Raw genomic sequence first — 24,273 nt, 5'->3', positions numbered from 1 at the left:
TTCCTATATATACACCACACCTCTTTCCCCCACGCGCCTAATTCGTACTCACTTAGCCTCCTTCTTTCTTTCTCTGGTGTTGTCACCTGTCTGCTCGTGCATCCCTCACCCAACTGCTCACCTTTTTATTGTCTGTGATAAACTGAGGCAACGTAACAATGGGTAATCAATAATTCTGTCAGTTCACTGTTATGACCTGAGAATTTACTTGTGTATCCCTTGGTTCTATTCTTATGTTTTTCTTTTGTTATTCATATTTCAGATAAGTTTTTTCTATTCCTTGATTTTAATTTTGTAGTTCAGCTTTGTTTTGTTTTAAACTTTAACCTGTTTGTTGTTTCCTGTTGTCATCCTCTCCTTCATTGTCCATGTACTTAGTATATGCGTTTTTTTTGTTTCAGCTTTAGTCTCTGCTTTTTTTTCAACCATGGTGTTTCATTATTAATTTATTCTTGTTTTTTTGCAGAATATATTTCTCCTAAACATTCTTGATTTTCAGAACTGCTGTTCTATCTCTGTCAACATTTGCTCCCAGTTTATCTTCACAAGTTCAATTCTCCTCTTCCTTTTAGCTTTTTGTTTACCAATCTTACTTTGCTTGTTTTCTTATGAGTTTTTCTCAATTATTAGTTCAAACATTTATTATTGAACATTTACTATTCCGTAAAAGTTTCCCTACACCTCTCATATTTGCTCTGGTTCATTACTAGATCCAACACTGATTCTGGTCGCTTGCCATTTTAATTCACCACTTTGCTCTCACGTACTCAATTCTCTCCTTGGCCTGCTGCAGTGTTCCAGTGAAGCTCAATGCAAGCCCAAAGAAGAACAGCACTTTATTTTCCATTCAGGCAATTTATAGCCTTCTGGACTCAACATTGAGTTCAACAATTTCAGACCATGATTTTGATTTTTTTTGTCATTTACCAGTCTGAATCTTGTTTTTGCTTTCAGACTGCATTCATTATTCTGCCATTCACACTCACTCTGGACAAATGCTTTGTTTGTTTACTGCAACCATTACCAATCCCTTTGCCTTTTGTTCCATGACAAAAATGTAATTTAATCTCTCCCACCCTCTACCCTATTCCAGATCTCCCCTTTTGTTCTTTCTCCCCTCCTCCTTACAATGGCCTAAGCCCATCATGTTTCTGCCTTCAGTTCCAAAGAAGAGTCTTATTCAACTCAATGTTAACTCCGTTTCTCTCTCCACAGATACACCCAGACCTGCTGAGTATTTTGGTACGGTTTTTATTTCTGCTTCCTTTTTGGGCATACTGGTCGTTCGTGCAATTAAATGATTCACGTTGCAGGTACGCTTGTAAAAAGCAATATGATTCACCTGCGTGTAGTGGACCAAACATGACCTGAAGTACAATGGTTCAATATTTATGAGCAAATTAAATATTTTTGAGATGAATGCTGCTAGGGAATATTTTTCAGCATTCTATTTTGTTAGCACGGTATCCTTTAGTGGTTTAGCTTGTATTGTGAATTAATTCACTGTTCGGAAAACAGTTACTGAGTATAATTTTCAGTTAACTGAATCACATGTAACCAAAGTTTCCAGGCTTGTTGCTGATGTACTGTGATGCAGTATTCAGGAAGTGGCTTCCTAATTGAATAACTCCAATAACGTTTGAGAGAATGAAAGGACAAGAATGCTTGGTTGTATATTTTGTCAACAAGAAGCCAATTTCTAACCAGTGCAAAGTTTACAATCTTTATAGTAAAGTAGAATTCCAATTAAGGCTGTAGTGCAATTGAGAGTATCATGTCAACTGTTGTCAGATGAGATATTAAACACTCCATTAGTGTTGTCTTTAAAGCTTCTGTTTATTTTGTTTTATAATACTGGAGTACTGGATATAGTCAGTACAACTTGAATGGACTGGAAATATTTGAGTATTGATCTTTGCCTTGATTGCATTGAAATGGGGTAAGTTTTTCTTGGCTCGTGTTTGGCTTGGTGCATCAAATGTCTCCCCTTTTCTGCTCCCTAGTGTGCTTAGCATTATGGTGATGCCCAATTAGACAGCTATTTCAATGCTGGTCCTGTTTTAGGAAGCTGGCACTTGCATTGCTAAATCTACCTCACAGTCATAGATCTAGTTTGTCTTGAGCCTGAGATCCTTCCTCCTGTGACAAAGGAACTGAATTTATTTGCATAAACACGGAACAGATAAATCTGCTAAAATAGAAATTAAACAGCACCAAGTTATTACTTCCTTAACTCAATTTAGCAATCTCCTGTATAGACTGATCAATTTAATTGCAGTGATATTGGGAAGAATGACTAAATCAACTTCTTATCAACCAGTTTTGATTTGTCTTGCACAGAGAATTCCTAGTTTTAAAATGGGTCTTGGGCTAACATCTGTAATACAAAGAACAAAGAAAAGTACAGCCCAGGAACAGGCCCTTCAGCCCTCCAAGCCTGCGCCGACAATATTGCCTGTCAAACTAAAACATTTTGCACTTCCAGGGTCCGTCTCCCCCTATTCATTTATTTGTCAAGCTGCCTCTTAAACACCACTATCGTACCTGCTTCCACCACCTCCTCTGGCAATGAATTCCAAACACTCACTACCCTCTGCATTAAAAACTTGCCCCGCACATCTCCTCTAAAGTTTTTTCCTCTCACCTTAAATCTATGTCCCCTAGTAATTGACTCTTCCACCCTGGGAAAAAGCTTCTGACTATCTACTCTGTCCATGCCACTCATAATTTTGTAAACTTCTCTCAAGTTGCCCCTCAATCTCTGTCATTCTAGTGAGAACAATCCGAGTTTCTCCAACCTAGTAGTTCCCATCAAGCCTGCTGTAGCTTGATGTTGAGACTGGCATCAGAAACTGGAACCATTAACACTGCTCTTACACTGTGTAAAAGGAGCTTAACTGTTTTTGCTCTGCTAATTGCTTAAATGTTTTTGTACATTGTGCATGAATTATCCATGAGCACCTGCCACTACACCTGGGTGAATTTGGCTTCCTTAATGAGACACAGGAGGCTAAACTCTTCTGGAGTTAATAGACCAATTATTGGTATATTATGTGATGATGGTGTAGTGGTAATGTCACTGGACTAGTAATCCAGAGGCCCAGGCTAATGCTCTGGGGCCATGGGTCAAATCATGGTAGCTGGTGGGATTTAAATTCAATTAATAAATCTGGAATATAAAACTAGACTTGGTAATGGTAACCATGACAGCTACCTGGTCTGGCCTACATGTGACTCCAGATGCACAGCAATGTGTTGACTCTTAACTGCCCTCTGAAATGGCCTACCAAGCCACTCAGTTCAAGGGCAATTAGGGATGGGCAACAAATGCTGGCCTTGCCAGTGATGCCCATGTCTCATGAAAGAATAAAAAACACATTCCAGCTGCTTGAGCTAGAAAATGGCAATGATGTGCACATATCCAGTTGGAGGCAAATGTGCAAAGAACATATTAGAGAGAAACTGGGACAGAGTTGATTTTTTTATTTAAATTGTATTTTTATTCAAACTGGCAGAATAACGAATGCATAAATATTATTGTGTGAACAATGGAAATTAATCCAATTCATGGTTGTTTAAATTGAATGTGCCTTCCATTTTGCAACAAAGATTACATTTGAGCTACAAGCAAATAACAAAAGTAATGGACTGGAGCACGGTATTGCTCAAACGTATCTTGATGGTTCTTTTAAGAAATACCGTAGATGGTGACCTATATCTGTAGATTGAGGGAGATAGCAGCATCCATGTGTGCTGATATGTATAATAAATGCTCGGTTTAAATTTTGACTGCTTGTTTTCAAGCTTTCTATCTTCAGCCTATGTTTCATTATCCAGTTATGAACCCCCCCCCACCTTGTTCTCTCATCTTCAAAGCAGTGCAGACCTTAGCTTTCCACAGGTTGATATGAAAGTTAAACTGCGATTTTTATGGCACTGGTTGGTTCAGTTGTTGTAAATAAGTGAGAATGGAGAAGTTTACAAAGCATTAACGTTTTTGCTGTTTACCAGAATGAGACATTGTGATTTAGACAGAAATAAGAAAAAAAATCAAATGCACTTTAGCCTGATGATGTAAGAGGTAATAAAGACACTCTAGTTGTAGAGGTTATTTCTACAACTTGAAATAACAATGTATTGATTTATAATTGTTGGTTTTGGATTTGTTTCAGGAGCTGGACCAAATGTTGATCAGTCCCAGTCAACTAATGTCAGGATTATTTTGTAATTTATGCATGTGGGGTTTTGCAACTCTCTGCTGGAAGTGGTGGAGGGTTGTTATATGGTGGGAGATACCTTAGCATTGTTCAGAAAGTTGCAGCACTGCTCTTTGGTGATGTCACTGTGTCTTCCTGTGGATCCCGGTCTCTGCTCATATTTCTGGTGTATTGCTTTTGCTTTCTGTTCTTTATTACTCGTGGGTGGGGAGTGGGCTATGTGATATGCTGTGCTTGTTTTCTTTATTACATGATTTTGCCACCAAGCACCTCCCTGGTTTGCTATGTATGTCATTGTTTCCTTGCTTTCATGCTCTTGTTTTCTTTCAATTGCTTGTTGTCTTCCTTGGTTTCCCTGTCCTGTCCTGTTCCTTGTTTGGTTTTTTCCTATTATGCATTATATTGTATTTCTCCACTTGTCTTAAGCTACTAAGCCTTTGTCGACATCTGCCAATGTTGTTGAGCTCTTTGTATATCCTTAATTGACTGCATCCTCTGTCATCTTGTCCCATCTCCCTTACTTCCCTCCATCACTCATCTGATCCTTACACTTCTGTGCCTCTTTTCTCCAGGTGTGCTGTCACTTATTACCCCCTTAGTTACAACTTACACATGTCCTTTTGATATATCCATTACCTTTCCCCCTTATCCTCCTCATCCTTGTCTGTAAATGGATTTTTTTTTTCTCTCCTTAAAATTGTTGAATTATAGTTGAATTCCTACCTATCTGTCCTGATTTGATAACATTCGCTGTTCAGCATTTGTACCCAGCAGCTGAATGAAATATGAGGAAAGCTTTCTGCAATAAAAACAAAGTGCTGGAGAGAGAAATAGAGTTAACATTTCGAGTCCCATGTGACTCCATTTTGGAACACATCAGTTGAAAATTTTCGATTTGAAAGTTTCCATAATGGCGTGCTAATTGTGACTGTTTCTTCTTCTGGTTATCCTCTTCTTGCCCCTCCCCATCCAATGTTCTTGACAAAAACGCAAAGAAAAAGGATACTGTCTTATTCCTGTGAAGTTAGACGTTCTTTTCACTTAGTAATTTGAGTTGGGCATTTTAAATTAAGTAGTAGAGGAAGTGTTTTTCTGCACTATTTCTGAATTAACAGATTGTGACTTGGGTGTCAAAGCAGATGTGGATGAATATATTATTTCACAGTTACCAGTCTCTGTTGAAACACCTTTTAGTTTTCTTTCTATTCTTTATACTTGCATCTAGGTGTATAAATAGGAATTTCAAATCCTGTGCATGGTCAGTTTGCAGGCATCTCACAGGTTCTGTGAAGCTTTGTAGTGAAGGCTGGTTTTGTTTCTTACAAACAAGTTAAATGCAAGTTAAAGGCTGCTAATTTCATGTGTTGGATCTAACAAGGAAATAACAGGAAAGGTTGCTGAGAAGGGTTATTCACTTAGGGGAATAGAGAATGTATTCTGCGGTTATCAGCAGAAGTGTGGGAGGATGTACTGCATTGCCAGGGTTGGGGATATTTTGAAGCAGCTGGGAAGTGAATGGGTGGAATTGATGGTTGTGGTCCACTCCGGGACCAGTGACATTAAGTAAGAACGTGGGGAAGGTTCAACTAAGGGAGTTTCAGCACTTAGGAATTAAATTACAAACTGGGGTGGTAATCTCTAGGTTTCTACTAGAGCCATGTGCTAAATGCCTTAAGAGATAAACGGATCAGGAAAGGGAAGGTGTGGCTGAAAAGCTGATACATACTAGAGGAGCTCCATTTCATGGGACACTAGCAACAGTACTGTGACGGGAAGGAACTCTACTATTAGTACAAGCTAGATCTGAACTGGACTGGAACTAGTGTCCCAGTGGAAAGGGTAAATTGGACAGTAGAACAGACCTTTAACCAATAAAGGTTGGGGAGGGCTTCTGTGCGGAATTAATAACTTAAAGATAGGGAATAAGAGCAAAGGTCAGAGCGCAAGAAGAGAGAAAGGTAATGTAAATACTGTGGGAACAGAAATGGTTATAGGAAGTAATAAAATACCTGTTAATAGTGATGAAAAATAAACATTAAACTGACTGTAAACCAATGCATAACATTAGCAAACAAAGGTGTGATGGGTGACAAATGAGAGGAATACTTACCTTCAGGGCATATGGGCAAGGTGGAAACAGCAAATAAGAATTGTGCATAAGAATGCATGTTTTATTCTTTATGCTATGAGAGTTAGAAACACACATTCAATTTAAAGGCTATGAAGTAATCATTATAGAAAGCTGGCTACAAGTCGGGCATGATTTGTTTTAGGCTAGAAATCGGTAAAGGAGAAGAAGCAGTATTAATTAAGAAAAATAAAATCAGATTAAAAAGACTTCAATAAAGGTGAACAGGCAGTGGAAACAGTATAGTTGGAACTCTTACAGTGGTGAAAGTTGTGTACAGACCTTGTGACTACTATGATGTAGTTGGGGGATATATTTTAAATTCTTTCATGGGAAGATGATGTTGCTAGGAAGGCCAATATTTGCCCATCCCCAATTGCCCTTGAGAAGGTGGTGGTGAGCCAGCACCTTCAACTGCTGCAGTCCATCTAGTACAAGTACACCGTGCTATTAGGAAGGGAGTTTCAGGATTTCGATCCAACAACAGCAAAGAAATAGAGATATAATTCCAAGTCGAAGTGTGTGGCTTGGAGGGGAACTTGCAGGTGGTGGTATTCCCATGCATCTGCTGCCCCTGTCCTTATAGGTGGTAGAGCTGGTGGGTTTGGAAATGCTGTCAAAGGAGCTTTGCTAAGTTGCTGCAAAGCATTTTGTTTCTGGTACCTAATGCTGCCACTGTGTTGGTGGTGGAATGAGTGATATTTAATTTGGTGGATGGGGTGCCAATCAAGCAGTCCATTTTGTCGTGGATGAGAGAGTGTTGTTGTCCAGGCAAGGGTTGGGGGAGTCTTTCATCGCATTCATGACTTGTGCCTTATAGATGAAGGGCAGAAATTGGGGAGTCCGGGCTCACCTCAGAATTCCCAGCCGCTGACCTAATCTTGTAGCCACAGTATTTATATGGCTAGTCCAGCTCAGTTTCTGGTCAATCGTAACCCCCCCAGGATGTTGATAGTGGGGGATTCAGTGATGGTAATAAATGTAACTTGCTACTTACCAGCCCAAGCCTCAGTATTGTTCAGGTCTTGCTGCATATGCGACAGACTGCTTCAATGTCTGAGTAGTTGTGAATGGTGCTAAACATTGTGCAATCATCAGCGAACATCCCCTTCTGACTTTATGATAGAGGGAAAGCCATTGAAACAGCTGAAGATGATTGGGCCTAGGACACTACCCTGAGGAACTCCTGCCGCGATGTCCTGGGAATGAGATGATTAACCTCCAACCACAACCATATCTTTTATGCTAGATGTGACTTCAACTAGTAGCGAACTTTCTTCCCTGATACCATTACCAGGGCTCCTTGATGCCACACTGTCAAATACTACCTTGATATCAAGGGCAGTCACTCTCACCTCACTTGTGAGTTCAGCTTTTGTGTCCATGTTTGGACCAAGGCTGTAATAAGGTCACGAGCCAAGTGAGCCTGAAGGAACCCAAAATCAGTGTGTAGGTTATTTCTGTGTAAGTGCAACTTGATAGCTCTGTCCGTGACATCTTCTATCATTTTGCTGATGATCAAGAGGAGGCTGATGGGGTGGTAATTGACTGGATTGGATTTGTCTTGTTTGTGTGGACAGGGCATACTTGAACAATTTTCCACATTTGTCAGTTAGATACCAGTGTTATAGCTGTCCTGGAAGAGCTTAGCTAGGGGCATGGTTAGTTCTGGTACACAAGTTTTTACTACTATTGCTGGGCTGCCGTCAGGGTCCAAAGCCTTTGCTGTATCCAATGCTTTCAGCTGTTTCTTGATATCATGTAGAGTGAATCGAATTGGCTGAAGATTGGCATCGGTGATGCTGGGAATATCCAGAGGAGGCACAGATGGATCATCCACTCAGTGCATCTGGTTGAAAATTGTTGCGAATGCTTCAGCCTTGTCTTTTGCACTGATGTGTAGGGCTCCTTCATCATTGAACATGGGGTATCTGCCTCATGCTAGTAGTTTAATTGTCCACAACAATTTGCAACTGGATGTGGGAAGACTTTGATCTGATCCATTGGTTGCAGGATCATTTAGCTCTGTCTGCTTCTGCTGTTCAGCATGCAAGTAGTCCTGTGTTGCTTCACCAGGTTAACACCTCATTTTTAGGTATGCCTGCTGCTGCTCCTGCACTCAGCACTGAACCAGGATTGATCCCTTGGCTTGATGGTAATGGCAGAGTGAACTTCCAAGGACTGTGTGGTGGTCACTCAACTTTTTACTCATGGGCAGATGTATCTATGGCAAGTAGATTGCTGGTAAGTTCCAGTAGGTTTTTCCCTTTTGCTGGTTCCTGCGTGACTTGTAGCAGCTCATTCAGGATTTGGTGAGCTCGGTCAATGGTGGTGCTACCTAGCCACTCTTGGTGATGGATGTTGAAGTCCCCCCCCACCCCCCGCCCTCCCCCAAGGTACATTCTGTGCCCTTGCTATCTCCTGTCCCTCTTCCAATTTGTGTTCAACATGGTACTGATTCATCAGCTGAAGGAGAGTGGTAGATGGTTTCCTTGCCCATGTTTGACCTGATGCCATGAAACTTCATGTGGCCTGGAGTTGATGTTGAGGACTCCCAGGGCAACTTGCTCCTGACTGTATACCACTGTGCTGCTGCCTCTGCTGGGTTTGCCCTGCCAGTGAGACAGGACAAGGCCAGGAATGATGATGGTGGTGTCTGGGACATTGTCTCTTAAGGTATGATTCTGTAAGTATGACCGTCAGGCTGTTGCTTGACTACTAAGACAGCTCTCCAACCCTCAGATGTTGGTAAGGAGGACTTTGCAGGGTCAGCATATTGTTTCCATTGCCTTAAGTCAATGCTAGCTGCTGTGTCTGGCTATATTTCTTTGACTTTCTGTGGTGGTTTGGTGCAGCTGAGCTAGGCTATCCTAGATGGCAGTTACTATAGGTCTGGAGTCACATCTAGGCCAGACCAGTTAAGGATGGCAAATTTCCTTCCTTTCAAGTAGTGAACCAGATGGGTTTTTACAACAATCAGTAGTTTTACAGGCACAGGCATGAAGAACCAAATTGCTGCCACCCGCACTATATCAATGATTCTGTAAGCAATTAATCTGTATCAATGATGTCTGTTTAAGAAGGAATATTGGCTTTTGGAAACTGGAAGAACTCCTCAGCTCTTCAAATATTGTCTTGGGATCTTTTACACCCACCTAAACAAGCAGATGGGGCCTCACTTCAACATCACATCTGGAGGATGTCACCTCCCACATTGTAGCAAATCTCAGCAACTTCAGTAAAGTGTCAGTCTAGAATATGTGCTGATATGTATATGTACCCTGGACTGGGGCTTAAACATGCAGACAAGCATGCTGTTACTGAGTCAAGTTGGCACCTAATGCAGAGAGATGCAAAATGATATATTTTGGGAGGAAGAATGTGGAGAGTTCCAGCTCTGAATTAGCTTTTTGTTGCCAAAAAGCATGTAAGTATTTCCTTGAATGTCATGCCTAAATATAAGTAACTTTAACAGTGATTTAGTATTCTGTGGTAAGGAAGAAAATGTTTAACTTGTACAGGGAGTGCAGTGTACACCGTGCTTGACTTTGCCACTGTTTTGTATCTTATTAAAGCTGATTTTTTTTCTTTTACTTTTCCGTACTTGATAACCTTAAATTAGCATGGAAATTTCTTTTAATAAAGTTTGGATTTAATTCCTTTTCTCCATTAAAAATTAATGGTGAAATATTGGTGCTAGTGGACATTGTTGGAAAATGCAAATCTTTAATAATGAATTCTCAGTAGTAATACTAAACTTAGAACAGTGGGATGTGAGTGTCACTGGCAATGTCAGCATTTGTTGCCCATCCCTAATTGTTCTCCAAAGGTAATGAGCTGCTTTCTTGAACTGTTGCTGTCCATCTGGTATAGGTACACTGTTAGGAAGGGGGTTCGAGGTTTTTGGCCCAATGACTGAACAGTGATTATGGTTCCAAGTTGGGATGCTGTATGACTTGGGGAATTTGCAGCTGGTGGTGTTCCCATGCATCTGCTGCCCTTGTTCTTCTAAGTGGTAGAGGTCATGGGTTCGGAAATGCTGTTGAAGGGAGGCTTGGCAAGTTGATGCAGTGCACCTGCATTGGGAATGATCAAGGGGCCAGAATTAGATGAGCGTGGATATCTTAGGGTTGTGTGACTGGGGAAGATTACAGAGATAGGGAGGGGTAAAGCCATGGATGGATTTGGAAACAAGGATGAGAATTTTAAAATCAGGACATTGCTTGACTGGTAGCCAATGTAAGCATGTTGCTTTTTGTCTTGAGCAGTATGTTCTTGGCCCCTGCAAAATTGCTATTCCTGGAAATGTGGAAAGAGGTGTTTGGCATTAGAAGAAAGGAGGGAGAGAGAAAATGGGGAACTACAGACCTGTTAGCCTGACATCAGTACTGGAGAAAATGCTAGAACTAATAAGTCGTATGATAACTGGGTGCTTAAAAAATACAATAACATTAGGATTGGGCAGAGTCAGCATGGATTTATGAAAGGGAATTCGTGTTTAACAAACGTGTTGGTGGTTTTTAAGGATGTAACTAGCAGAATAGATAAGGGTAAACAAGTGAATGTTGTGTATTTGGATTTTATGAAGGCTTTAGATAAGGTCCTACACAAGAGATAGTAAGCAAAATTAGAGCACATTAGATTGGGAGTAATATACTGGCATGGTTTGAGAATTAATTAACGACAGAAAAGAGAGTTGGAATAAATGGGTCGTTCTCATTTTGGCAGGCTGTGACTAGTGAGGTAATGTGAGGATCAGTGCTTGAGTCCCAGTTATTCACAATCTATATCAATGATTTGGATGTGGGACCAAATGTAATATTCCAAGTTTGCTGATGACAATTAATGGGAATGTGAGTTGAAGCTGCAAAGAGGTTTCAAGGGGATTTAGACAGGCTAAGTGAGTGGGCCAGAACATGGCAGATGTAATATAATGTGGAAACATATGAAGTTATCCACTTTGGTGAGAAAAACAAAAGCAGAGTATTTCTTAAATGATGAAAGATTAGGAAGTGTTGATGTCTAAAGGGACCTGGATGTCCCTGTTCATCAGTCACAAAGCTAACATGCAGGTGCAACGGGGGAGGCGGTGATGTAATGGTAATGTTGCTGGATGAGTAATCGAGGCCTTGGCTAATGATCTGGGGCTATGGGTTCATATCCCACCATTGCAGCTGGTGGAATTTGAATTCAATTAATAAATTTTGAATTATAAAACTGGTCTCAGTTTCATGGTCACCATTACTATCATTGGTTGTCATTAAAAACCCATCTGGTTCACTAATACCCTTTAGAGAAGGAAATCTGCCATCCTTACCTGGTCTGGCCTACATATAACTCCAGATCCACAGCAATGTGGTTGACTCTTAACTGCCCCTTGAAATGGCTGAGCAAGCCACTCAGTTCAAGGGCAGTTAGGGATGGGCAACAAATGTTGGCCCTGCCAGCAATGCCTGCATTCCTTGAAAGCCAAAAAACAAGCAGTTAGGAAGACAAGAAAATTTCAGTGCAGAAGTAAAGAAGTTTTTCTGCAATTGTATAGAGCCTTGGTGAGCCAACACCATAAGCATTGTGTGCAGTTTTCTTCTCCTTACCTAAGGAAGGATAAGCTTGCCATAGAGGCAGTGCAGCAAAGGTTCACCAGACTGATTCCTGGGATAGCAGGATTGTCCTGTGGGGAGAGACTGAGGAGACTGGGCCTATGCTCTATATAGAGTTTAGAAGAATGAGGTGTGGTCTCATTGATGCATACAAAATTCTTAAGTTCCTTCATTGTTGCCTGGTCAAAAACCTGAAACTCCCTCCCTAACAGCACTGTGGGTGTACCTGCACCACATGGACTGCAGCAGTTCAAAAAGGCAGCTCACCACCACCTTAAAGGCAGCTAGGTATAGGCAATAAATGTTGGTCCAGCCAGCGAAGCCCACATCCCGTGAATGAATAGTTTAAAAAATAAAGGGTAGATGCAGGAAGGATGTTTTCCCTGGCTGGGTGGTTGTTTGTGGCGGGGTCTAGAACCAGGGACGCAGACTCAGAATAAGAGGTAGGCCATTTAGAATTGAGATGAAGAGGAATTTCTTCACTGGGGATGGTAAATATTTAGAATTCTCTATCCCAGAGGGCAATACAAGCTCAGTTATTGAGCATGTTCAAGACCGAGATCAATAGATTTCTAGACGTTTAAAGATATCAAGAGATATGTGGATGGTGTGGGAAATGGGGTTGAGGTAAAAAAAAATCAGCCATGATCAAGTTGAACGATAGAGCAGGCTTGAGGGGCTGAATGGCCTATTCATATTTCCAATGTTTGTGAATCTCTGCTCTACACTGCTGTTTTGAGAGTAGTTGTGGTCTTCCTTGCAATCTATATAGCATTCTAATCTTTAGAATGCAAGCTATTTGTGTAAGATTTTGGCAAAAATTGCCACAGCTGTGTACGCATCAGGATATTGTATAGTTACTTGGCTTTCTACAAGTGTTAATCTTGAGGATTATATTTGTTTTTGCATGTAATTTGTAAAAGTGCGTCCACCTCATGCTGGGCATTAAACAATTAATAGCACACATCACTATTTGAGGACTGTCATTGCTCATTCCATCTCAGTGAACAGGATGTGAAACCCTGATCCTTCTAAGTTCAACCTAATTATTGTTTGCAGGAAACTAATTTGTTTTTCATGCTTGATAGGCTTACGACAATTTTTAATGTATGGAAATACTACTGATTCTAGTTCCCAAGGGGCTGATTTTGGCTGCAAATGTTGATGTGTTTTCCTCGGGGTTTGGAATGGGGTAATCACCTATTTAATACTATTGAGAATGCATATTCTTCCAATTTTGAATTGAGCACTCTGGTTTCAGCTGTAATAAAAACAGAACACTGGAAAAACTCAGCAGATCTGGCAGCATCTGTGGAGAGAGAAACAGTTAATGTTTTGGTTTCAGTTGTGGCTGCTGAGCACATGTAGATCTGTATTAGACAGCTCCACCCCATAGAGTTTTGGACTGACCATTAGTCATGTAGTAGGTATTTATCTCCCTCCATCTTCCCTCAGCATTGTTTTGATCAGTTGAAGAATGTGGGTTTGGCCTGTGGTGAATTTCTTATCAGGGGAAGGTTCAACTAATATCTTGCATTGCTGCTGCAGAAAGTAGGCAGGCTAGTGAAATGCAGGATTTCATTACAAAAGGCATATAAAAGCAAGGATATATCACTGCAGTTAGTGTTGGGCAGACCTCATTTAGAGCATAGTTTTGATTTGGGTACCCCACTTTAGGAAGGATATGAAAACAAAATTCTGCAGATGCTGGAAACCTGAAATGAAAGCAGAAAAAGTTGGAAGTACTCTAGGTTGGAAAGCACCTCTGGAGAGAGAAACAGTTTCTGACCAATGACCCCTCGTATGTTCTTTACATGATCAATCTCTGCAGGTTTGAAGTGCTTATGATCCAGTGTGGAAGCATAAGCGGCACTCGTCAATAAATTCTACATTTTCATAGAAAAGAATAATGGGGCATTCCAAGACACTGAGTAGGTGGTCGTAATGTTTAATGATAGTAACATTGACGTTGTAACGTTTAATGACAGACTGTCATTAAAAACTCACCTAGTTCACTAATATCCTTGAGGGAAAGAAACCTGCCATCCTTAGCTGGGCTGGTCTACATGTGGCTCCAGAACCAAGGTTTGACTCCTAATTGCCCTCTGAAATGACCCTAGCAAGCTTGCCAATTCAAGTTGGGGATGGGCAACAAATACTTAGTGACACCTCTTATCCCATGAAAGAATAGAATAAAAGTAAATATCTGTGGAAGAAAATAGAGACCTTTAAAATGTGAATGCTCAGACATATGCTAAAAATTCAGTCTACAGACCATAAGGCAAATGAAGAGGTGCTTGAAATTGCAAGAGTGAAAAGAACCCTTAAAAAGCGACATCCAGAAAAGTAAATGTCAGCATTTTAGTCATTTGATCAGAGCTGAAAAGCCACAGAGATGTCTGAGACAGACGGGCATTTCTGTGGCTGTAGGTGTGACTCCAGGATGGTATGTTTCCTCCCTGCTGCCAGGGTCAAGGATATCAGAGTGGCTGCAGGGCATTCTTGAGGGGGAGGGTGAACAGCCAGAGGTTGTGGTTCACACAGGTAGAAAGAGGGATGATGTCCTGAAAGCAGATTTTAGGAAACAGGATCTCTGAGGCTGTAATCTGGAGATAACTACCAGTGTCACATGTTAGCATAAAATTAGGCGGTTAGAGTTGATGAATGTGTGGCTGGGGAGATGGTGTAGGAGGGAGGGATTCTGATCCCTAGGCATTGGGACTGGATTTGGGGGAGGTGGGACCTGTACAAGCTGGACGGTTTGCACCTCAATGGGGTTGGAACCAGTATCCTTGCTGGGAAGTTTGCTGGTGCTTTTGGGGAGGGTTTAAACTAATTTGGCAGGGGGGCTGGGAACCTGAGGGCAGATTCATCTGGAGACAAATCAAATGATGATGGAAGGCAGAAAATCAGTGACTGTCTGGAAGGCAGAGGAGACAAAAGATAGAAAATAAAGGAGAGAGTTTGGCAGTGCTCAAGGGGATATACTTCAATGCAAATAAAGAGAATGAGCTGAGGGCTCATAGAAACATGAAAGTGTGACATCATAGCTATTACAGAAACATGGCTTAAAGAGGGATAGGAATGGCAGCTCAACATTCCTGGTTAGTGTTTTCAGATGAGCTGGAGAGGGGCATAAAAAGGGGGTGGCAATTGGTTAGAGAAGCAATTACAGCTGTGAGGAAGAATGACATTTTAGAAGGATTATCAATTGAGGTCATATGGATTGAGCTTGGGAACAAAAAAAGGCAGTCGCGCTACCGGGAGTGTACTATAGATCCCCAGACAAAGGGATAGAGTAAATATATAGGCATATCTCTGAGAAGTGCAAAAACAGTAGGGCAGTAATAATGGGAGATTTTAACTACCCCAGTATTAACTGGGATAGTTTTAGTGTGAAAGGAATGGAGGGAGCATAATTTTTAAGGTGCATTTTTGGCCAGTATGTAGTAAGTCCAACAAGAGGGTGCTGTCCTAGACTTCATTTTAGGAAATGAAGCTGGGCAGGCGAAAGGAGTGACAGTGGGAGAGTATTTTGGTGGGTAGTGATCGCAATTAGGTTAGTTTTAACACAATTATGGAAAAAGACAAAGAGCAGGAGCTAAAGTTCTACATTGGGACAAAGCCAATTTTACTAAGCTGAGGAGTGATTTAGCAAAAGTGGACTGGAAACAGCTACTTGAAGTCAAATCAGTATCCGAACAGTGGGAGGCTTTGAAAGAGGAGATTCAAGGGGTTCAGAGAAAACGTGTTCCCACAACGAGAAAGGGTGGGACAGCCAAATCTAGAGCCCTCTGGCTGTCAGAGTTTACAGGGTAAGACACCGAGAACTCGATACTACAGAAAGCTGAGAGGAGCATAGAAAGTGGAGGGTTGAAATCGGAAAGCAAAGAGGGCATGAAAGAACATTGGCAAGCCCAATCAAGGAGAACCCAAATGTTTCATCAGTACATTGAGTAAGAGGATAACGAAGGAAAGAGTACGGCCCAAAAAGGTAACTTACGTACGGAAGCGAAGGATGTAGGTATGATTCTGAATGAATACTTTGCATCTGTCCTCACAAAAGAGTGGGGCACATGATGTAAACAAGAAGTATTGGGTATGATAAGCATAGGTAGAGAGGAAGTAATAAGAATTAGCATCCTTGAAAGTGGATAAATTACCAGGGCTGGATAAAGTGCACCCCAGGCTGTTAAAAGAATCCAGGGAGGAAATCAGTAAAGTGATGGAAGGGGTGGTCATCAGCACTATCAAGCGGCACTTGCTTAGCAATGGCCTCACTGCTCAGTTTGGGCTCTACCAGGGTCCCTCAGACCTCATTACAGCCTTAGTTCAAACATGGACAAAAGAACTGAACTGCCAAGGTGAGGTGGGAGTGACTGCCCTTGACATCAAGGTGGCATTTGACTAAGTGGCATCAAGAAGCCCTAGCAGAACTAGTCAATGGGAATTGGTTTTTGGGGGTGTGGGGAGAGAGGAATGTTGAGCAATCTCTGCTGGCTGGAGTCATACCTAGCACAAAGGAAGATGGCCGTGGTTGTTGGAAGTCAGTAATCTAAGTTCCAGGACATCACAGCAGGAGTTCCTCGGGGTAGTGTCCTTGGTGCAACCATCTTCAGCTGCTTCATCAATGACCTTCCTTCCATCGTAAGGACAGAAGTGGGGAGGTTCACTGATGATTACCATTCCTCAGATACTGAAACAGTCCATGTCCAAATGCAGCAAGACCTGGACAATATCCAGGCTTGGGCTGACAAATGCAAGTAATATTTATATCACACAAGCACCAGGCAGTGACCACCTTCAACAAGAGAGAATCTAGCCATTGCCCCTTGACATTCAATGGCGTTACCATCGCAGAATCCCCCACATTAACATCCTGGGGTTACCATTTGACTAGAAACTGAACTGGGCTAGCCATATAAGTACTGTGGCTTCAAGAGCAGGTCAGAGGCTGGGAATTCTACAGCAAGTTACTCGTCTCCTGACTCCCCAGAACCTGTTCACCTACCTACAAGGCACAAGTCAGGAACCTGATGAAATACTTTCCACTTGCCTGGATAAGTGCAGCTCCAACACTGAAGAAGCCTGACCATCATCCAGGACAAAGCAACCTGCTTGATTAGCACCCTTCCACAAAAGTGCACTCCCTCCACCACTGCACAGTGGCATCAGTGTGTGCTATCTATAAGATCCACTGCAGAAACTCACCAAGGCTCCTTAGGCAGCACCTTCCAAACCCACGATGGCTACCATCTAGAAGGACATGGGCAGCATACACATGCAAATACTACCACCTGGAAGCCACTCAGCATCCTGATTTTTAAATCTACCAGTGCTCCTTCACTGTCCCTAGGTTAAAATTCTGGAACTCCCTCCCTTACAGCACTGTGGGTGTACCTACACCACAGGGACTGCTGTGGTTCAAGAAGGCAACTCGCCGCCAGCTTCTCGAGGGCAATTAGGGATGGGTAATAAATGCTGGCCCAGCCAGCAGCGCCCATGTCCTGTAAATTAATTTTTTTTTTTAAATAGCAGAGGGTCTGACCATGATTTTCCAATCCTCACTAGGTACAGGGGTGGTGCCAGTGCAGAAAGATTGGAGGACTGTTAATGTACCTAAAAGAGAGCGAGGGATAGACCAATTAATTACAGGCTGGTCAGCCTGACCTTGATGGTGGGCAAATTATTGGAATCAATTCTGAGAAACTATGAACTGTCACTTAGAAAGCATGGGTTAATCAAGGACAGTTAGCATGTATTTGTTAAAGGAAGGTCTGACTAATTTGAATTTTTTTAGGAAGTAACAGGGAGGATTGAGTGTAGTGCAGTTGATGTAGTCCACTTGGATTTTAGCAAGGCCTTTGGCAAGGTCCCACATGGCAGACTGGTTTTAAAAAATTCAATCAAGAAAAGTGAGGTGATGCCTTTGGGGGAGGTCAGACAAGGCCAAGGAATACACACCAGCTGGAATGATAGGAGGTGTAAAGGAAGTGAGGAACCTTGGAGTGAATGTCCATAGATCCCTGAAGGCAGCAGGGCAGGCCAGTAAGGTGGTCAAGAAGGCATATGGAATTCTTTTGTTTATTAGCTGAGTAATAGAATATAAGCGCAGGAAGGTTACGCTGGAGCTATGTAAAACATTAGTCAGGCCACAACTTGAAGACTGTGTGCAGTTCTGGTGACCTCACTATAAAAAGGATGCAGTTGCACTAGAGAAGGTGCAGCGGAGGTTTATGAGGATGTTGCCAGGACTGGAAAATTGCAGTTATGAGGGAAGAGAGGATAGGCTGGAACATAGGGGCCTGAGGGGAGACTTGCTTGAGATGTACAAAATTGTGAGGAGCCTGGATAGAGCAGATGGGAAGGGTCTATTTATCTTAGCAGAGAGGTCAGTGACTAAGGGGCATAGACTTGGTGATTGGTAGAAAGATTAGAGGGATGATGAAACTTTTTTTCACCCAGAGGCTTGTAAACATCTGGGACTCACTGCCTGAAAAGTGTATTAGAGGCAGAAACCCTCAACTCATTTAAAAGGTGCCTTGGTATACACCTGAAGTGCTGTAACTTGCAGGGCTATGGACCAAATGCCAGAAAGTAGGATTCGGCTGGTGGCTCACTTTTTGGCTGGCATGATGGGCCACGTGGTCTCTTTCTGTGCTGTAAACTTTCTGATTCTATGAAGCTCAGAAAAGGGCCAGATACGGTTGGGGGGTCGGAGAGGGAGAGAGTAGCTGATTTTTGTCAGTAAGCAGCATTAGGTGGACCCAATTACGTTAGCGTGTAGGCATCAGAGATGCATCTTGAGTTTGGAATAAGCAAGTTCAACCTCCACCTAACCTTTCCGTGTTCCTTCTGCTCTATCTCTGCACGCTTGCTCTGTTCAAACTCTTCCCTCCACATTAGCTCCTCAGTCTTGCTCATGGCCACACCTTTGACCTCACTATCTGCTCTGACCTCTCCTATCTCAAGTTTCAATTTTGCCAAAATTGCCTTCTGTTCCAAAATCGTCCTGGAAGATGAGAACGGCCTAAGCCTCTCTCCCTCTCATCTAATGTTCTTGTCAAACCCCTCTGTACTGGAGTCATTGATCAAATGCCCCAAGCACTTGGTGGTATTAAGTAACCTGTACCATTCTCATCAGTTTGAAAACTGCGTTTTATGTTTTAATAAAAGATATCCTGAATGAAGCTTTTCCAATTCAAAGATTACTGTCATGTTCTGTATAAATCAAAATTACATTATATGGTAATATTAGTCAAGTGCACATTTTGAGGAAGGATGGGATGTAAAAGATTTATTTGTACACATTGATCAGGTTGAAAAAGTCCATCATTGTTGGTGCACCACCCTCTGCAGTTAAGTGCCCAGGGTCCTCTCAGCAATTTTGTTTCTGGAATTTTTTTTGAAAAAATATACTTTTGTCATAAAATATCTGAAAGAACATTACAAAACATTTCTAAATGGCCATCACAAAAAGTGCAACCAGATTCAACTTTTATGCATGGATCATGAGGTGCTTCAATACAATCAATGAATATTACAATCATTTCAATATGACCTTTACAGACAACTCCAATACCATTGCACTATCAACGTACATCATGTTGCACTCTGAGGTGCTTCAATACAATTAATATTCAATGCAGACATTCATTGTGAGCTGTACAGTCCGAGGGGTCTACACCTTTCCCATCCCTTCGGTGTACTGTGGCAGAAGGGTCTTAGACAGCGACCTTTCCCCATTCTAGAATTACAAACTTGCACCTTGCTAGTGTGATGAACCAGTAAAGTTGTGTCAGCGCTTTGCCTAGATAATGACTACTAGAATAAGTCTGAGGGTTGTGGTAACCTTTTAAAAAAAAAAACCCAATACATTAAATTCTATGTTCACTGCAATTTAAAATGCATCAGATTTGCATAGTTTTATCAACCTGTACAAATGGTGCACTTACAAGATTTTGGATTACTCCTATTGTTGAGAACATAAACTAAGCGCTGCCCTAATTTAAATATGCAGAATAGGATGTTAAATGACATTACTTTCCAATAGTGATTGTTGCTGTTTTGGTTGTGATGTACTGTAAATGAGTTGTTGGCACTTGTGATAGTCAAATGAAAGCCACGTGTAGCTGACAAAAGCACTTTCAGTCATGTGGAGTGACCCCAATGATAAATTATTTTAAATTGAAGCTACTTTGACAAAAGAATGGTATACATGTTTGTAGCTTGTTTAAGTCATGTAGAAATCCTTATGAAAACGTTCTGGGACCTGGCACTTTATTACAAATGCATTTATTGAAAAAGTAAACAAAGCACTGGGGTTCATTTCCAGAGGGATAGAATTAAAAAGCAGAGAAGTTGGGTATAATTCTCCCAAAGCTTAACACATCAGGTAGATTAAACAGGCTATAGCACTTTGGGGAAGATCTGGCTAAGGGATGACCTAATGGAGATTATCAAAGGGTTTGATAGGATGGTTGTAGGGACACCAGAACTAGTGGCCACAAATTTAAAGTTGTCATGAATAAATCCAACAGGGAATTCAAGAGCAATGCCTTTGCCTGAAGAGGGTTAGAAGGTGGAGCTTGCAACTAGGAGGAGTAATTGAGGCAAATCTATTCAAGAGGAAGCTAAATAAAGACAAGGGAGAAAGAAATAAAAGGATGGGATGAAGGGTGTGGGAAAGAGGCTCAACTGGATGCTGACATATTCCTGTTGGGCTGAATGGTCTTTCTGTATTGTACTGTGCATTCAGTGTTTAAAAAAAAAGGCTGAGTCAGACTATTCTCTTCTTTCTCACCCCCCCCACCTCCACACATTTTTTTTTAGATGGCTGTGGTATTTCATTTTGGACTAAGATTGAGAAACTCAAATCAGTTAATGTTTCTTTTTAAAAAAATTGTGGTTGGAAGCTCAATCTTGATATGCAACATTAGACTGCACCTACGCTACAACTTTTAGCATTGAAGAGGAGTGAAAGGCAGTAGTTACAAAGTTTGAAGATTTGATCAATATGTGGGTTTTTCGTGGGGTCTAGAAGCAGTGGAGCCAGGCTGAGAAAAGTGCTGACCAAGGGGCTGAAATTCTGCAAGTAGTTTCAACAAAGTTTAGAGAGCTGTAGTTTCTGGGGGTAAACATTGCTGGGAGCAGGAACAAGAGTAATGTTATCTATAAATATCAGAAATACTGCTATGCTGAACTGTAATTAGGCCAAGGGGAAGTGAACAGAGTAATGGGATCTTGTATTTAATACAGGGTGTTTAAATACTGTTTTGTAGTATAAGTCCTCCAAGCTGAAACTTGAAACAACTTAGGTTGTACTGGGACTAAAAAGACCCTTATTTAAATCATTGTAAATGTAGCCGCAAGTTGCATACCGCCTTCTTCCCTTTCTTGTGGGTCATAGATCTGGTTTGCAAGTTATGTATGCTAACCCTAACATTATGGGATGTATTAAAAATAAATTATGTATATATGCAGCGTGTTGCAACTATGATGCTGTCTTAAATAAACTTTGCCTTTTAACTGGGTTAATCTCTGCAATCAGTGCTAGTATTTGGGAGGCTGCCAGGCTCGTGGAAGACAGCTGAAGATAAATTCAGTTGTCTTGCACAGGAAAGCATCTAACAATACTTCAGAGTTAAAGCAAATGCCAGGAAATATTTGTAAAGTCCCTTAATAGTGGATTCACAAATATTTGCTTTAATGGTCATTTCATGGGTGGAGGGGGCAAGTTTGCAGAGAAGTCAACATTGGAAATAACTGGTCCAGACATTAGCAATTGCTGCAAAAAGTGGAAAGGAAATGTGTAATTTTCCTGTCGCTGAGTACATTTTGTAAATCAAACAGAATATTCCATGGTCAGCTGAAAACCACCCTCAATTTGCTGTTATCAGTCCTCCTGAAGCACAAGTGCCAGATTGGTGTAAGCATAAAGATCCACCTGAATGGAACTAGTGTGTTATGATGTATGTGTACATTTGCCAGTATAAATGGCCCTAGAATTGTTCATTGACGCAGCCACACAGGCATTTTTCATCATCCTTCACCTTCCTAGTGATTTTTTTTTTTACAAAAGTCGCTTGCAATTCCAAAGCTTGTGCATGTGTGCCAAGCTTCTTTTAAATTAGATCAGCTATCCACTGGAACAAATAAGGCAGTTTCACTCCTTTTAACTCTCAGAAATGTTGAAGACTGTTTTAAACTAGATGTCAGCATGATGGAGATGTTAAGAATGAGTTTGTAAAACAGTTAACATGCTGGTTTTGCATTTTAATCATTCTGATTTCATTTTCAGTATAGTAACAAGGTTTTATTTTGAGTTGCTGTCTTCCTTCATTTCCTGAAGATATGCAGGCTCACCTTGTTGATTTTGGTAACTACCAGTGCTGAGAAAGCATAACCTTTGTTCCCAACAGCAAAAGATGCATGTGTCCTTGTACTACTGTGAAGTGTCACCCCAGGCATGGTAGACAAAACAGTTGTGGGACAGAAGCCAATTACTGATTGGTGCCTACTTCTTACTGGCAATACCTGGAACCCTCTTCTCTTAAAAACACATTTGGCAATACCTCTCCTTACTCGCCCCCATTCAACTCACACACTACAGCATGTCCCCATAGATGGAGTAGACTGGGCACTAAAGGGTAATAACTGAACTGCTAAACCAAATGATGTAATCCTGAAGCGCCCACTCCTCCTGTGTCAACATGTGTAAACCTGCCATCACTCTGTGGCAATTTGTGCAGCTACATGAACAACTGCATCAATAGTTGTAAATCTTTGTAAAGCTGAAAATAAGACCTGGAGCACAGGGTCAAGTTTGGATTTTAAGATGTATCTTTCACTCCATTATTGACTACATGTCTCTCTTGCTCATTCATATATCATGGTTTTTCCTTGCTTTTGTGCACAAGTATGAAGTTCTGTTGTGGTTTACTTTGGTGGCCATTCTCTTCAAACATGTGCTGCAGTGTTCTTGTGGCAGTTTATACTGGGATGTAGTACAAGGAATGGTTGTAAATGGAAGGAAATTTCACAAAATTCACAATGAGATTGGTATTGTACTATTATTGCTTTTTCCTGCACTAGAATATAACTCTAGATGTACGGTAGCTTCATGCTTATTTTATTTTGCTTCAGGTGTTACATTGACTGACTGATTTACAAGATGACTGATGCCAGTGAGATGTTGGCTGCTGCCTTGGAACAAATGGATGGTATCATAGCAGGTAAGATATTGCTAGGAATTACTAACTAATTTCAGTTTATACATTTTATTTATTTTCCCGCTGAATTATTCCTCTGCCTTGATTACAGTAACTACTGCAAATATTTTACCAGGGTACATCTGTGGGAAAACATTTGCATTCAGTAAGTTGAACCAGAATGTTTACATGAAAATCACCTTGTGGTTAATATTGCTGGAAGCCATGGGCATGTTCCAGGTTTAAGATTGTTTTTGAGATGCTAGGGAAGTAACAGTAAAACTAGACGGGACAACAGAAAGCTCGTTAGTCAAATAAGGTAAACGTTTTACCCATGCCCGATTAGAGCAAAGCAACCTTCTACATAGGAACTGTGCTTCAGAGTAAAAGTAGATCACTTCAGGACTGAGTGCAAGTACAGAACAGTTTCCCTGGAGAAGGTGATGCCAGCCTGCTTCACTCCAGCTTCAGCATAGCTTCTGATTCTACAACACCAGCTTCGCACAACACTGAGATGAGAGGAGTAGGAATGGCTGAAAGAAAGTGCTTGTGATGTAGCTGTAATCTTTCCTACGTTACCATGCTTCCTGGTCAATGCTTGTTGCTTAACTAATTCCACCAAAACAGACCTAATTGATCATTTATCTTGTTAACAATAGGACTTTGCAGTGTGCTAAGTGGCTGCTGCATTTGTTTACGCAACAATGACAGCAGTTTGAAAGTGTATTGCTTTGGGACATCCTCAGGATGTGAATGTTGCTTTGTTTTCCTTTTTCTCTGCCCCTTTTCCCTTCTTTCATGTGTTTTAATTTTCCTCAGCCTCAACATTTTTCTGCATCCTTGGGGTGACCTAACACTAATGTGCTTGTTGGCGTGGCAATGATTGAGAGTGAGTGGTAACTCCAGGTTCTGATTTAGTAATGGGAACGTTTCATTTAAGTTATAACCTGGCCACAAGTATCAGGTTGGAGTGGTGATATGATTGAGGATTTCTATCAGGTAGGCAAAATGTGCTTAAAGTTACTTAGTCTGAAGCAGAAGTACTTAGCATTTCCAGTGTAATTCTGTCATAAAATCTTTTCATTGCTTTTCCTATTCGCTTTTAGAAAATCTTTAAA

General features: G+C 41.2%; 1 protein-coding gene across 8 annotated transcripts in view; it reads left to right on the top strand.

Annotated features, from left to right (window-relative positions):
• ppfibp1b (PPFIA binding protein 1b) overlaps positions 1-24,273 on the top strand; it is a 149,765-nt gene that overhangs the window by 40,007 nt on the left and 85,485 nt on the right. For all 8 annotated transcript variants that reach the window (XM_041215891.1, XM_041215889.1, XM_041215888.1 and 5 more), the window contains one exon: positions 23,091-23,179. In XM_041215891.1, the coding sequence (XP_041071825.1) occupies positions 23,119-23,179 (61 nt within the window). In that variant the 5' untranslated portion in view covers positions 23,091-23,118. The remainder of the gene's footprint in view (positions 1-23,090; positions 23,180-24,273) is intronic.

This window comes from Carcharodon carcharias, chromosome 21 (assembly GCF_017639515.1).
Source record: "Carcharodon carcharias isolate sCarCar2 chromosome 21, sCarCar2.pri, whole genome shotgun sequence".
Lineage (NCBI taxonomy): Eukaryota > Metazoa > Chordata > Chondrichthyes > Lamniformes > Lamnidae > Carcharodon > Carcharodon carcharias.
Note: the sequence above shows the minus strand (reverse complement) of the source record. Positions and strands in the feature narration are given on the sequence as shown.